The sequence below is a fragment of the Passer domesticus genome, chromosome Z (assembly GCF_036417665.1).
Source record: "Passer domesticus isolate bPasDom1 chromosome Z, bPasDom1.hap1, whole genome shotgun sequence".
Classification (NCBI taxonomy): domain Eukaryota; kingdom Metazoa; phylum Chordata; class Aves; order Passeriformes; family Passeridae; genus Passer; species Passer domesticus.
In genome coordinates, this window is record NC_087512.1 from 43,247,590 (window position 1) to 43,264,489 (window position 16,900).

The window sequence follows — 16,900 nt, forward strand, 5'->3', positions numbered from 1 at the left end:
GACACAGTGACAGTAAAAACCCTCTTGGCAGTTCTACATGGAGGCAGTGCTCCGTGACTGCTGCTACAGGATTCCTCACTAGAGTTTGTCCTGAGAGTCTGCTCTTGCCACAGCCCCAAGGAGTGTGACTGAGTGGAAGCAGTGCCCAGTACACACCAGGAGAAATGGATTTGGATTCAGAGCTGCACAAGATCTCACACAGCCCTGGGACAACAGCACATCACATGCAAATGTATTCATCCACTTCATTAGACCCTGAACACAGTGCTGTAGCCTTATGTTCCAGATATTTTTTCTTGCAAAATCAGGTGTGTGTGCAACAAACACATGCAGGAGCTGCCTTTTATTTGATGTCACAAAGCAAGCTAGGGGGGCCCAGTCTTTTGCAGTGGCAACCCAGTGCTAGGAACCCTCTGCTGTGTGAGGGTGTAAGAAGAAATTGTTGGAGAGTCCAGACACTACAACTTTACAACATCAATCATAGCACAAGCCAGGAACAGGAGGTGCAAAAGGTTTTTACAGCATTTTTCTGGAAATCCTGCTGAACCAATTTTCCTATATTTTACCATACTAGACAGAGTACATTTTGGTCTTGAGAAAGATCTTACTGACCCGGATGATCCAGACTTGGTTTATCTTGCCAAGTGAACACATTTAGTATTTCTTAACAGTCCTTAGATTGTTTAGAATTCATATTGGTGATTGAAGGAGACCAAACTTGTCTTATCTGGAAGCTGTGCAAAACAAAGACTATACAAGGTCCCTTTTTGAAAAACAAGAAACAAAATTCAGTTTTCTGGTAAGGTGGAACTAAAACTCATACACTGAGCCATGCCATTGTTTGTGCCATATGCTATTACTATTTGTATGCTACTATTCAGTTTTCCATTGTTTGAGCAAATCCCCAAAACTTGATTATAGTAATGGATTCCACTAATATTTATAGACTCATTAATAGAACAGGAACATACATTGTTGTCCCTTACAATATGAATTTAGTCCCTTTCCTCAGAGAGGATGGTTTTGCCAGCTAATTTTCTCTTGATATTTTGGGTAACTGAAATGTTGTTTTGGATACAGTTTGCCGTTGCATTTGCCTGTCTAGATATAGAATTGCTTTCTACCCCTGGTGAAACTTTGACTTAGGATTCATTTGAAGATACTACCCTACATGCAGCTGGCATGTTTCTCTCCTTACATCTGTTCTGTCAAACACCTCAAGGTCTGACATTTTCTGAGATTCTCCAACTCAGCAAATGTTCCTGAGCTCTCTTCCAGAAAGTGTCAGACCTATTCCATTTACTCCCACATAGGTGAAGTGAGATGATTCCTCTGAACACAAAACCAGTGACATCTGATTAACTCCTTAGATAGTAAGTGAGAAAAAAATATCTTTTATCTCTAATAAAAGTTTGAGGTACTGTTACCATGAAGAAAATTCCCTGTGACTCACTGCAATGTTTACAGCCATGGCAGATACAAAAGCAAAGGATTCATATCTCAGCAGGGAGCTTGCTCCTCTGGATGAGTCTTTAGGGAAATCACTAGATGAAACTAAGAGTAGTGACGTTTAGATGAAGGAATGAACCTGCCTATCAAAGTTTGTAATAATGTCTGTTTGCAGTTAGCATTGTGGATGAATCCTCAGTTTTTATACAGCTGCCCATACTGCACTCTTTATAGCTTTGTCTTCCCCATAGTCTCAAGGGGTAAAACAGACCAAAAGTCCCTGCAATAATGTAGATCTCGGACAGTATCAGAACAGAAGTCAAACTGGAGTTAGTGACACATCTATAGTCAGTTTCCTCACTCAGACTAGGAACCATTACTCAGTTTTCCTGCCATGTGATTGCAAATCCATTCTCCATCTACCCTATATGCTTTTCTAAACAGGGACCTTCCTGCCTCAGCTGGACTGCTGAGCACAGTATCCACACCCAATCCACTTTTCCTAATGTCAGACCAAGTATTCTTATGAAAATCATATAGACAGAGTAGGGTACTAGAAGCAAAAGAAAACTTTTGTCGTAACCTCACAGTCTTCTCAAAAACACCTTGCCCTTTACTCATCCTCTAGACATGTATTTACTGCTAGAAAAGCTGTTCTGCCCTCAAGAAAAATTCCAGCTTTGCTAGACCTGCCAGGAAGAAGAACCTCTGCAAGCCCAAGTGAGAAGTATTGTGCTGGTTTTGTTTGGACCCAGCCCCAAAACTTCCCTCACTTATTGCCACCTTGTCCCATCCACTTACCTCCTCATCCCTTTTCTGATCTCCCTCGGAGATCAGCCTTGCTTCCGAGTCTTGCAGAGGAAAGGCAGACTCTGACACTGCCTGGGACCATGCAGCAGATATCACAGGCAAGACTATTCTGGGAAGCTGCAGAACAAGAAGTTACTGCCAATCCATATGACTCAAGAGTAGCCACTAAGATGCTGGTGGTGGCATGTGCTGAAGTGCATAGAGGGCATTTGCATGCCATCATGGCTCCGATCTTGACAGCTCAGATGAGCCCACCCACACCAACAGAGGGGGAGTACCCCTCTCCAGTCCTGGGTGTATTGCCAAGGCTGGCCTAGAAAATTATGTATTGCTCCTCCATAATCACTTTGAGAGCAAATCCACATCAAGTGGGCATATGAAAATCAGTAAAGAAATATGACCTTTTTTTTCTGTCTGTAGTTACTTTATGAGGTTTAAAGAAGAGAATTAGGAGTTTCCCAAACTGTATTCAAAGCACAGGAAGTCATAATGCTCTGTCTACTAGAAACAGGTTGAACTTCAGGCAGCCCTGTACAGAAGCTTCCACTGACGCCATTCATTTGCTTACCTATCTTTTCTCTCTCTAACAAATCTGTGGTATAAACAAATCTTTTGCTCTCCACTTTCTTTGAAGTTAGCAAAGGAACAAAGAAGGACAGTGTAGCTGATTAATCAAGTTCATCTATCTGAGAGAAGGAAACTTAGACAAAAACAATGTCACGTAAATAAATGTCACTTTTTTTTTGTTTTTTATTTATCCTTTATTTAGTAAAAGCATCCAAAGCTGCATTATATTAACACAAGTAATAAAGCTTTCATATTTTATTCCTACCAGTGCATTTCCAAGTCCAGGTGAAATGCTGGAAATAAGTAATGCTGCCGTACCTTGAACACAGGGTGTAGATCACAATGATACATGACTTACGAGTGAATCCCAATGTAATAAAATAAAAACTTGTAGTTTAAAGTGTGAAACCTGTAACTTAAGCAATTGAGGCCATTTCTATTTCCACAATGTACCATAACAAAAACAGTGTCTGTAGGATAACATACTTCATCATACCTTTTGCATCACTTTATTAAATATTCCATGTTGGATGTAGAACTTATAGCTATAGTGTGTGTTGGCTACAATGCTACAATGAGAATGTGTACCGCTAGTATTACAGAAAGGGGTCGTGAAATGTATGGACCTGTCTGCATGTTTAACAAAAGGGAACAGCAATACCATAAAACTGCACCACATGTGAATATTGTAAATGGTTAAGTTATAAAGTCATTCATTCAAAAGTCCAAATATTTCAATGAAAAAATGTATATAAAATGTAGTAAAACATAAATTACATTTAAAGGTCTGTACATGATTCATCCTGCAAATAGAAGCTCAAAACCAGCACCTTGTATATTATTGCTTATTTTGGTCTTCTAAAGTTCAAAGATCATTTTTACTAAAAAGTCGGGAAAAAAACATGGTATCACATGCAATCCAGCAGTAACTGTGGTAAATCAAGTAAGTCTGTAACCCCGCACAAAACCCAACACTTTTACAATGCAGGAACACACATGTGGAGCCCTTTTCTATACTTGATAACCAATTAAAGTTGGATTTATTAAGTTAGTGCACACCTATAATATCCCCTACAATATCCCCATTTTTGGTTAACAGTGTATTAAGGCTGTTTGCTGTTAAAAATACACAGCAGAGAAGGAATACTTTCATCCACAAATGCAGTCAGATGATCTCATTTGGAAGCTTCTGTCAGTCATTCACCCAAAGTGATGAAAGAAAACCATCCTTTCTCCTCTCGTTACTCCACAAGCTGTTGTGGATACTATAGCTCTATGTGAGTTCAAAATCATTTGGATAAATTCATGGTAGAAAATTCCATCAAGGGTTATTTAACAGAAAGAGATTCCACTTCTGTCTTGGGAAGGCCCTAAGCCACAAATTTCTGGAGTCTGAGGCAATACCCTGGGACATTTCTGTGAGGGAAATTGCCCTTGCAGTCTATCCCTTGGCAGGCATTATCGATGGTCTTTGAAGACATGCTACTAGGCTGGACAGACCCGTGGTGTTACTCAGCACAGGCATTTTTATGTTCAGTTTTCCCCTTTTCTTCTTATTGTAATACAAACACAGATCATTATTCTCAACTTAGATTTTCAGACTCAAAAAGCAAAACACAATCTTGTGTCCATTACGTTGAAGAGATAAATACTACAAACTAAGCTGTCCATCACATCCAGGGCACTTCTTTATGCTTAGGGCAATTCTGCAACCATTGCTGGATTCCTTTTTGTGTTATTGGTTTAAGCATAATTCACTAACATTACACTCATGTATCATGATATACATGATGTGCAATGCTACTCTGCAACATGTTGCACAGCAACAGTACATATTTAAAAAGCAGCTTCTCTCAAGAACTGTAGGACAGTAAAAAAGATTAAACTCAGCAAGTCTACACCACCATATTTGAAAAATCTGCTGGTGGCACTGGTCATTAGACCTGGTATGTCATTACTGCTGCGCTTTTAAACGGATGTTGCTTTATTTTAGTTTTGTTTCTTTGAGTCAGATCAAAATCATTCTATTAAGCCTAATGATCTACTGTCTCCATGCATGGAAGCGATGTGACATTTTTAGCAAAGAGGCCAAATTCCTTAGGCTTCTGATTGAATTTCTGCTTCATCCATCTGAAGTGTGTCATTATCACCCAGCAATTCTGTTTCAGGCACAGAGCCCTCTTCCTCCTCCTCCTCCTGCACAGGGTTCTGGGCGATATCTTCCGTTCCATTATGTGTGTCATCCGTGCCTTCAGACAGCAGAGCGGCCCTGTCGGCCACCGACGCATTGGAAGGTGCTGTTGTTACATAGCCTGTGCTGGTAGATCCACTCCCACTGTGGTGGGAGCCTGGTTTGGGAATGATCTGGGGAGGTATTTGCTGAGGAGCCATTTGCATTGGAATTTGGACGGGATAAAAATTTGGCAAGTAAGCACCATAGGCAGGCATTGGCTGGTAACCATTGACTGGAATGTAGAGCTGAGGAGGTGGGACCATTGGTCTCATCTGGCCTTTCATTTGTATGAACTGAGGTTGAGGGAAGGCTGGAGTTTTCTGCTTTGGTCCAATGTATCTAGCATTGCTGACATTGCTAACAGGGCTTGTGCTGAGAGAACTTGTTTGTGTGGTGTTGCTTGCCCCAGAAGTTTGCGCTGAGCTGTTGTAATTGGAAAGGTTCCCCCATGTTCTTAGTCTGTTATGTATATCTTTAAATCTTGGTCTTCTGTTGGGAAATTCATTCCAACACTCCAGCATCAATGTGTATATCCATGTGGGGCAGTCATCGGGACATGGCAAAACTTGTCGGTTCCTGATCATCTCAATGACATCCTGGTTGGAATAACCACAGTAAGGCTGCAGGCCATAGCTGAAAACTTCCCACAACACAACTCCATATGACCATATATCCGAATCAATAGAAAACTTGCCATACATAATAGCCTCAGGGGACATCCACCGGATAGGAAGAAGGGAATTTCCCATCAGTTTGTAGTAATCAGCAGCATAAACTTCCCTGAAGAGGCCCAAATCAGATATTTTCACATTCAGTTTATCGAACACCAGTATATTTCTAGTGGCCAAGTCCTTGTGGACAACATGGTGGCTAGAAAGATATTCCATTCCTGCAGCTATCTGAGTCACGATGTGAAAAAAGTCTGCTGGTTCTAGAGTAGATTTTACTGTCTTGTCATCATCAGTGCTGCCAACATCCGAGTGAGGAGATCTCATCACCAAGAACTCATGGAGATCACTGTGGCTACAATAACTAAATATCATACTTACAGGTTGTTCCTTTGTCACTATTCCCAGCAGACAAACTATATTTGGGTGCTGTAATCGTGATCTCATCATTGCCTCATGTTTAAATTCTTCCCGAAGAGCCAGTTCTGCTTTGTCTTTAAGTGTCTTAATGGCAACGGCTTGTGTCTGTTCACCTGGTGCTGTACCAAAAAGATGCCCCTTGTAGACTTTTCCAAACCTCTCCTCTCCTAGTTCCTCCATAAATCTCACAGTGGACAGATTAATTTCTTTAAGCTTAGCCTGGAATGAAGAAAAGACAGTCAATAAAAAATCACAATGTTTTCTGAACAAGAGGATCTCTTATTAAAGAAAACCTCCCAGTGGTTTGATCTCCAAATGGAAGATAAATTGGGCCATAAGGATTTTTCTGGCTTTTTTTGTGTATTCACATCAGTATATTGATTTCACAATTAACCTTGAAATGAGTTACACAATTATCAGAAGTATAAATGGAATTATACCGCAGGATAATGGATATAATTATTTTTATGAAGGAGTGGCCACACTTCCTGCAAGCTGAATGAATACTGGGTTCATAGTAAATCTGGCAAGCAATGACATCTATTAACTGCAGCTGTACTCTCCCCGCAGACCATCCCCGAGCTGCCCAGTGGACATCTGTCACAGAAGCAAGGAGGCTGAGGAAGTGGCAGTCTCAGAGTGAACTGAAACATCCTTTCCAGCAGAAGAAGGAACAAAATCCCTCTCTTTCAGCTCTGCAGTACCAGATAATGCCCTTTCTTCTCTGCTTCACTATAGGAATGGCCCCATGGGCAGCAGTGTGCAGTACCACTGCTGAGGAACCTTGAGCTAGCTTGGATAAAGATGGGGGTGGAATTGGAGAAGAAAGGAGAAGGAATTTCCCTCTAGTACTTGAAGAAAAAGGTTGCAAACCCAAGGGTGGGAAATCCCCAGAGCCCTCCCTCTGCAGCTGGAAGGGAAAGCCAGGCAGTTTGTGATGGTGATGTAATGGGTCTGTCCTGACCAGCATGGGATGGAATCTCTGACCAAATGAGGTGCAGCTGGCACAGCTTCACATACAGGGCACCACAACCTGAGGGAGCAGGGCAGGCTAGGAAGATGTTTTAGCAGGTGATTTGGGAACAACCTCTGATGTTAGTGTCCAAGAGCCTATAGACTGGGCTGGAAAATTTCCTTCAAATATTCAGATATAAAAAAAATGATCGCAATTAGTTACAATTGGTAATATTCATCAAATACTCTACAGTTTCCTGAACAGATGTTGCCAACTTCTAAAATAAGCATTGTTTTTTAGAGCTTGCGTCTTGTAAATGCTGTGATTAACAATTCAACATTAGCTCTGAACAGGATTTTAGTGCAGAGATCAATTAGCTGTCCCAGAAAATCCTATGCAGGAGCTGACAAATGTAGACATGAGTTCGAAGCCATTTTCCTTTCACCACTCTTTGTGATTCACAACCTTGGAAACATGTTGCATGCCATCTCAGCTCTCAACTCACTTATGGATCAGAACACCAGAGGTCTCGTATTGAAGGATTAGAACAAGAAGCCCCGTGGTGCATCATGCTTTAAACAGGCAAACAGGCCATGTCATTACCAGGGGCAAAAATGAGCTGCAGGCTGAAGACAGGATCAGAGGTAACCACTTCTTCAGTCACATAGACAACAGGCAAAATGGCAATTGATGGATAAGGACAAATGCCATTAAATACTGTGTACTGAAAGCTGTTGTCCAAGGTCAGGATTTCTAGAGACACCTACAAAGTCCACGACCTGGTTTTCCCTGAAGCAGATGGCCTGCACATTATGAAAATTAGGTTTGAACACAGACAATGTGAGATGCTGAAAATCACTGCACTTTGAAAATATGTGGGCCTAAGCAAATTACGTAAGAAATACCTGTTTGTGTTGATTAATGAGTGGCATTTCCATGTCTTGGCTAGGAGATGCCATCAGCTGGCGGCGCTGTGGTGTAGCAGCAGATGCCTTCTGCTTGTTTCTGCACATGCAGACCAGGAAGAAAAGGCAGGCTATCACCAGAGGGATGGCTATGCTGGGAACAAGGATGTAGAGGATTCCCATTTTGCTGTTGTCACGTGGACCTGTCAAGCACAGAAAGGGTTACAGTAAGTATTTTTAAGCTAATTGATAGTAACAGAAATTATTATTAATACTATATTTTAAATCAAAAGTAAACTATGCCCTGAAAACAGAAGTCACATTACCTTTTCCCCTTTCTTCATAATTTTCCATTACATATTTCAAAAAAATTTGAATGGACATAGCAATTGACTGTATGAAGATAAACTAGGAGCCCCACATTTAATGTGAGGGCCGTAGCAGTATGTGATTGATTTTACTTAATTTTTGAGACTTCCATTTGAGGAAACTGTAGAATAAAGACCAAGGTATCATTGCATTATCCTGTTCAGGGTATAAAAAACAAGTAAGCAGTCTCTATCACAATATATAAACCAGTGAACTCAATGTGACCCAGAACAACAATGCAGTCTGACCCACTCTCATAGATTCAGCCATTTCATCAACACTTGGTCGATTCTTTACCTCTACTGGTGCTACTTCTGCCCAGAATAAAATAAGTTGCACTTCTCATTGGTAGAGATATTATTTGTTCTGTACTTAATAGAATTGCACAGCTTTTATGTTCGAGTTCGAGAAAGACATGAAAGACCCATCAATACACTTAGGTCTGGAACCTTCCTAAAATATTTTTTCACTGAATACTTAGAGACTTTAGGAAAGCCTAGTGATGTCAAAAATGTTCGCTAGAACTGCCTGGGATGTTTTCTGTAACCTGTGGTTTTGCTATTTGTGGCAACTGCTTTCACCACAACCACATCCCAGTGTTATCTTTACCCTATGGTACATGCAATGTAGAAATTTATTACATATGTCAAATGTTACTGCAAAAAAGTGAAATAACTAAAAAATTTTGTATTAGTTCTGAGCAGTTTTAGAGACCCATGTAATCCACTTTTATGACTTCCATGACATATCTGTATCTTGCTGCAGGAAGCATGCTTTTCTTCCTAATGAAGCACAATATTAACTGTCATATCCAAAGACACCGTCATATCCAAAGACCATTACCAATGTGTGAAGTCTACTATGCCTGTATACCAACACTGGGAAAACGAGCAGAACATAGCAATCTGTGGAGAGCTTTACTTTTCATTTTTTCAAACAGTTGTGCTGTACAGAGCCACTAGCAGATAATGTAGGACTTTTCTCATAAGATCATCTACTTTATGCACTTCAAACTGCTCTGCTTCTGCACTTGAAACAGTTTCTTCCCAGCCAGGCATGGTGCTATATCTCCCTCTATAGGATTTGAAAATCCTTGCTGCCTGCAAGATGTCATACAGAGCAAGAGAATGTACCCTTGAGCAGCATGAGCAAACCAAACACATACCAGTGATTTGCTTGTGCAATCTGTCATTTGACAAGTCAAAATACAAACTGCATCATCGTCATTAATTATTACCTCAGACTAAGCCTCCAGTATATAATAAAAAAGTGTCAGAATATCTTACAAACTTTCTTCTCCAGAAAATGTTAAACAATTACATCACAAAACATTACAGAACAAAGTTGCTTCAAGTTAAACATTTAGAAGTATAACCCTCCTAAATGAATTCTACCTGTAATAACCAGGAACATTCAAAATTACACAGGATTCACAACAGCAGTAGGAGAAAAAAGAAAGAGAATACATACTACAAGAAGGTATGTCACACAGTTCCATGCGTACGTTTTTATTCTTTGTAAAACACCAGGGACCATCCATTTGACCTCCAGGATTTCGACAATATGCATGTCCTCCACCCAGCTCTGGAAACTGTGTGCTTGTCAGATCATGGTTGTGGGGACTCTGTGAGTCCCACAGCTGGCAAGTGTGGCCTGACTTGGTAACACTGACGGTCCCTCTGTAGTCGGCTCCAGAGCCGTTGTAGCACTGATGATCTACAACACAGGGTTTGGGAAAATGTTAGAAAAATCAAAACAATCAAGGGACACCATGACCAAAACAGCTGAAGTCTACAGAATGTGTATACAAACAAGTACTTAAATTTAGGTACCTTGAGATTTAATGAAAGCCATTCAATTTGAAATTTCAGTTCTGTGTGTATCTGTGCTTTTACACCCAGTTATTTCTGGATTATGTCCTGAAATGTCTCAGCTCTATGGTACACACATGAGTACTCTCACTTCTGAATTCAAATGGAGACTAAGAAGCATGGATGAACCTTTAGGTAAGTTAAAGTAAATCAGAGCCACGCACTTCCCTTCAGGAAAAGTCCCCAGATATCAAAAATGAAAACTTTTATTTCTCATAATCTTCCGATTTTCTTCACACTGCTCACTTGCTATAGAAATCAGTGCTGTATTTTCTAAAGCCTCATGCCTCTTTTTTCTTATTATAGTCTTTAGAAAGAAAGGATTCAGGATCTTCCTCTTTAGAAGCATCATTTTCCTATCTGCTGGACCCACATCTTTATTCTTTGTTTTGCTGCTATCATCTCTTCATACTTTTTGAGTGCATGCCTTCTATATGCATCATCTGAGCTGAATCATGCGTTTTTGTGACATTACCTTCTCCATTTTTCTGTTCTCTCCAGCCCTCAGGAATCCAGCTCTCTTAAACCCCACAAATACTCAAGTTGCAGCTGTTCCATCAGCGACAGACCACTGGCTCTGAGAATCACAGACAACCTTCACCAGATATTTTAATGATCTTGTTCCCATGCCTTTTGCTTCATATCTCTTCTCTGTCAGATTTGCCTCTGTCATTGTATTCTCAGTTACTTCTGTTTCTCAACTACACTGCATTATTTACATAAAAGCACAGAATTAATCTTTTATGTCCACCATTATGCCATGGCTCCTGCTCCTAACTGTGGATTCAGACAATGGATAGACCGAATAATCATATTACACATTGTACTTTAAACATCTTTGGTCTCTTCAAGTTTTCTTTTCTCTTTCTTATTTTCTGATTGAACAATGTAGGGGGTTGTAATTAATCACTATGAAATGGAGTAGTCAGAAAGATTGTCTGCACAGAATTACTAACATCAGAACAGGATGTAAATACAAATTCATGGAAGCAAGATCAATGTTTTCACCCATCCCGTGTGGGTAAAGGAAGAGAACTGCACATCATGTTCAATTTACAGGATTAATATTCCCATGGGTTTCCATATAGAAAGAATTAACACTAGGTGGTTCATTTCCTGACAGATCTTCCAGTGAAGCTTCAACAAACTATATGAAGTTAATCGATAGGTTCTTAAATAGGTGTATGGGGAGGCTCGCCCAAAAGTGCAAGGACTGAGACACAGGTAGAGGCAACACTCTGCAAATCTGCATCAAATCAGCCAGATGAACACAAAGTTTCATAGCCCTGGGTGGTGAATATAACACATTCTGCTGTACAAGCAACATCCTTTAGGCTTCCTTGCCATCCTAACTCTACCTTACAACAATGCAAGATTATGGTCAGTATTAGCAAGATAAAAATGAATAGTTCAGCACTTTCTTTACAAAAAGAATGGCTGATAAAGTATTGTTTCTCAGACTCAGCAGAAGAAGCAGCAAGCTGTACTGTTTCCCAGTGATGAAGCACATACACTTACATCGGCTCAGTCTCTCCACAGGGATCCCAATTCTAATGCAGTTGGCAGCTTCCAGGGTGTCCGGTCGTGGGAGGTCCTCACACTTAGGCAACTGTAGCTGCATCAAGATGAGGGGGTTTGACCTAGCAATGTTGTACTCCTGCCTACAGAGATCATTCTCCAGAACCTCACATTCATCCCGGCACAGCTCCCGTGGCTTAGGGGTCCGAGAACGCTCATCACACAGGGGAAACACAAAGTGGCAGAAGGAAGGTATAGCGAACTGCGAGCACTGGTCAGACAAATGTGTCGAAGTGCCAATCATGGTAAACGCAGCTGCAGAGGAACAAAAATACAGACAAGTGTTGATTCATAGCATGAGAAAGAACTTAATTTTCATGTCATTTGCCTTGAACATCTTTATTCTTTCCTTAAGGGTCTGACAACCTGCTGTGCAATGGGTAAATGAGGTAATTTCGCTGTAAAGGAGAGTTGACAAATGCAGGAAGAAAACCCAGCATCCCAGTGTCCCTCTGATATCTGCACAGAGCTTGTAGGCCTCAGTTCCCAGAAATCAACCCACAAGATTACCATTGCTCAGACTACAGGCAACTGGCTAATTTTAACTTGAAAGGCTCAAGAGCCAAGGCAAGATACACCTGCTAGGATACTGGTATGCATTTCCAAAGTTCCTAATTACATAAAATCTGCACAAGGATTCTTCCTAACTTATTCTTTCTCTAGACATTTTGATAAATAAGTGTTTTTCAAGTCTTGTCAGGCAAAAAGAAGTGTATCATTGATATTTGGGAAGATACGGCTTTAAACAGACATGAGAATCCTAACAGGCAGCAGCTTCGTGGAAAATTAATGTAGTCAGTCTCAGCATGCTGATCACATTAAGATGAATGTCATAGTGAGTTAGGAATGTAATTCTCCCCTTCAGCTCTCAGCACCTACACACTAACATTTAGCTCAAAATTTTCTTGCACATTGCAAAGGAAAGACAAATGTATGTGTGCATCATGTATCTGGTTCTGAATCAACCTTCAAATGTAGGAACATTCACTCCCCCAGTAAAGCATCGTTTACGAGTGAGAGTTGCTAGACTGCATGTTCCACCAACTCACACAGTAAAAAGAGAGGAAATGTCATTCAGCAGTCTATTTACAACCTACAAATAAAGTCTTTCTCTCTTGTCCAGCTCTCTCCTTTCAATCATCTATTTCCTGTGGACACATGGTACCACAGAGTCTCTTCCTGAACACCAAACATGCAACAAGCAGCTGCAGCTCTAGCCTTTTAGACTGTTTATACCTTTGCTTATTTTAATTCAGATATATTAATGCAAGAATATAGCCATTTATCAGTCATATTGGGAACACTGCATGCATGCAGACCATAAGGCCTCAAAGGACAGTTGTAACACATGCTTATCGCAAAGACTAAAATGGAAAAAATAAAACTGAAGGACTGAAGTAGTCACTGTCAGTTGTTTGAAACTCCACACTAAGTTTTGTGAAGGTATTGAAATACAGAATTTAGATTATCATGACAGAAGAGTGCACAATTTACAGTTATATCTTTATTTTGATGGAAGGTGTGAAAGCCAGCAGTACTGTGTGGTAGCATCTAAGGGATTCATATTTTCTTCACTAAACAGATGTTAAACCGCACAGCAGAGACCTTGCTAGCCAAACACATATACACAGGTCAGGCATCAGGTCTGTGCACTATTCATTGTTGGCCTTCCAGTCTTCCAAACCAGATCTAAAGATTTTCTCCAGAAATGTAATTTTTTTTTTTTAACCAAAGATTGCTATTCTCACCCAATCACATGGCCAGGAGCAAAAAGCGCAAGGGGCCATGGAGACAAATAATATGTATTTCTCACAAGAATACAACAGGGAAATGAAACTCCAGAATGAAAATTCCCCACAGATGTAACCTGGCTAAATGCTCCTGGAGTCGGACAGTAGGTGTCCCCACTTCCCATGCACATTGGAACACACCATCAAAAATTGCAGTTAGCAGCTATGGGCAAAACTATCAGCAAAATCTCAGCAGCAACTATTCAGCTTTTTCAACTATTTCCTTTACCTAACAAGTTACTGCAATTTCAAAAAGTACCCACTCATATGGGTATAGAACACCCAGTCTTACAAGTCTTACAATACTTGCTTTATATATAGTATGGTTTACAAGAACTAATAATGCTATGAAATCCTCAGGGTACTTTTGCGTAAGATGTCTGGTGTGACTTTCAGAAAATGCTGTAATAGACTGTCATAACTGCCTAGCTAGGCACTGGGAAGCTCTATATGGTGTCCTCCTGAAAGAGAACCTTCCCATCACCAATTCTCCTCAACTGCAGAACAGAGAGTTCCAACACCCTAGTTTTGGAAATCTAACTGATAATTGGTAATATTAGGAAACCAGCAGCCAGGTCATCAGTGCCCATGTTCCATATCCTAGAAACAAGTACAACTCAATCAATAAACATTTTCTGGATAATATCACAGGTTTTTTGGTTTTGGGTTTTGAAGAGAACATTATGAACCCAATTCACAGAATTACAGATTTAATCACTTCATATAGTCAAACATTTCCATATTGCTGAAAAACATCCAAACAGGCCAGAGATTATATAGCTGGTGAAAAAAGAAAAAAAAAGTATCAATATGTATTAATTAATAACATAATGTTTAAAGAGGCTGGAGTTACAAGAGAGTACAGGAGAAGGGTGGGAGGAGAATGTGCTGTAATAGTGTAAGTAAAGGTCAGCACCTGGATTTTGCCAGCCCCAGAAACTGGTCACCATTTCAAGAACAAGAAAAAAAACGGACTCGGATTTCTGGCTTAACAATGATTCTTTAAGGTAATGTCTTTAGGGAGTTAGAGCTGAAAAGTGAAGTTAAACTCTTTTTGGCAACTAGTTATGCTGAAGTTGGAGAGTACATTAGTGAGCTGTATCTGGTATCTGGCCAGATGCAAATCAGCTCCTGCTGGACTGAGTTAATTTGCTATGCATTATGACAAACAGTTTGCTCTATTCTGTGGGTTCATTTTGCTTGTTCTACTTTATGTACATCAGAGTCACAGCTGCTAATATCAGCTAGCTGATATCCAGTGAAGAAAATCCATGTTGATGTACAGCCCATTAAAAATCATTAAGGTTTTGGATGCATGTTTGCAACTCTGTACAAAAACTATGTTAAGTGAAAGATTAAACACAGGCAGAGCACAGGAAGGTCAACTCTTGTTTTATATAAATCAATGTGAAATCCAGACTCTGCCAGAATTATGCAAAAAGGAAAGACCAAGAAAAGGCCACCATACGTGTTTTCAAGAAAATAAAAGATATTTTTCACTATATCACAGATCCATTAAAAAAACCTCAAAATCTTTTTGAACCCATCATGTAAAAAGCTCCAGTATAAACTAGAAGCTGTTAAAAATTCAGTACTCCGACATCTTACTTAAGGACATGGAGGAAGCTTTATACATTACCACTGATACCATCTTCCTTGCTCCAAATTTTACTAGCTGCTCAAGTGGGGAACAGGCTCCTCCCCTCAAAACTTTAATATGAAGATGGCTGACAAAACCAGAAGGATGACAGTGCTGTTTTTACCTGAATTGGATACTTTTATGAATGTTTCTTTCTCCCTGCTAAAGAGATGTGTAAGCTTACCAGTAATTCGGTTTTCAATTTCCCCTTGCATCTGGAGGGAGTCCACGTAAATGGTTCTGTTTCCAATGATTCGTGCACACGCAATTCCCCTATATGGCTGACAGAACCCATCTTCATGGTAATCTTCTCTGCAAAAGACATGTTAGGATTTCATATGCAGATGTCTCTCTGCTGCCAATGGATTTTTACAAAATATATTCTTATAAAAGTGGAAAAACTCAAAATATTGTAAACCTGAAATTGTCCCATACCCAAGGTGCAGTTTTTTCCTCCAATTCTCTCTTACCTTGGAAGTCTTAATGAGTATACGGCTCATTACAGTAAGAAGAAAACAAAACCCAACATGAATTTTAAAATAATAAACCAATAATGGAATTTGACAGACTAATCTCTCAAAAAGCCTTTACACTGAGACAGCAACATAGAACTAGCTACATGTCCCTATGCATTTTTGGCATCCAGCTGTACCCCATAAAGTCAGGCAGTCTGTTCTCTTCTCCCACTTCTCTCTCCCACTCTTCATTTCCTGTAGTGGATAGCAGAAGAGATCTTGCCAAGGTTGAATTAAAACATGGAATAAGAGTAATCAAGGCTATAACCTCCTCTTCTCTCTAGTGAAAGCCAGTGCCAAATTTCTCTTTCAACATGTATTTCAATATAGTTTTCAATTCAATGAAACTTTGGGCCTTTCTCTCCCTTACATCAACATAAATATTTTGGCACAAAAGCTCTAGTCTAAAGGCTCAGTGGTTCAACACTTCATCCCCAAAGTCCCTGTAAATAATACAGAGCCAATCTGCAGATCATAACTGTCAGAAAACTGAAAAGGGGCTTCAGAGTGAGAGCACTCTCAGAGTAAATATCCAGTATGTCATGTGTTTCCTCCAGCATGGCATTGCCTCTGTGCTAGGATTCACTAAACCAATGGATTGACATCATGCTGCATGATGGACCAAAAATAGGTTTAAAAAAATCAAAAAAATGTGTCTCTAGAGTCGGACATCTAAAAACTTAATTAGCTTTTGTAACTAAATGGTTCAAAAGTCTGAGCCAGCAACATTTGAAGTATTACTTCAATGCTCCTCTGCACCTCGTACTTTACTATCTTTGGATATTAACACCTGTTTTTGTCATGTATGTTCCCCATTCCTTCACAAATACCTCCATCATTTCTTCAGATACCACATGAGCAGAACAAAACTGTCAGTGACTATGTGTAAAATCTCATAATTAGCTAGGAGAAATCAGCATGAAAACCCACTGTCAGACAATAGTTAGCCAACATTGCATGCGTCTAGTGCAGCCCCTCACACTGATACCTTACTCTTGTCTTAGAAATATTTTCATTTTTCCTCTGCTGTGTCTCCCTGATAAAGCCCACCACTTCAGGGAAATGTTACCAATATTTCTTTACTCTTTGGCCATGGAAAGTTGGGCAGGACTGTTTGTACAGGTAGCCAAA

At 40.0% G+C, this 16,900-nt stretch overlaps 1 protein-coding gene across 2 annotated transcripts in view; it reads right to left on the reverse strand.

The window, feature by feature from the left end:
- Window positions 1-2,928: 2,928 nt before the first annotated feature.
- The window catches only part of ROR2 (receptor tyrosine kinase like orphan receptor 2), a 143,112-nt gene continuing 129,140 nt past the window's right edge, over window positions 2,929-16,900 (reverse strand). Inside the window, exons 5-9 of one of the 2 annotated variants that reach the window (XM_064404153.1) lie at window positions 15,439-15,566; window positions 11,766-12,080; window positions 9,847-10,092; window positions 8,008-8,210; window positions 2,929-6,366 (exon numbers count right to left, since the gene is read on the reverse strand). In XM_064404153.1, the coding sequence (XP_064260223.1) occupies window positions 4,924-6,366; window positions 8,008-8,210; window positions 9,847-10,092; window positions 11,766-12,080; window positions 15,439-15,566 (2,335 nt within the window). In that variant the 3' untranslated portion in view covers window positions 2,929-4,923. The remainder of the gene's footprint in view (window positions 6,367-8,007; window positions 8,211-9,846; window positions 10,093-11,765; window positions 12,081-15,438; window positions 15,567-16,900) is intronic. The other variant, XM_064404154.1, reaches the window with a different exon arrangement.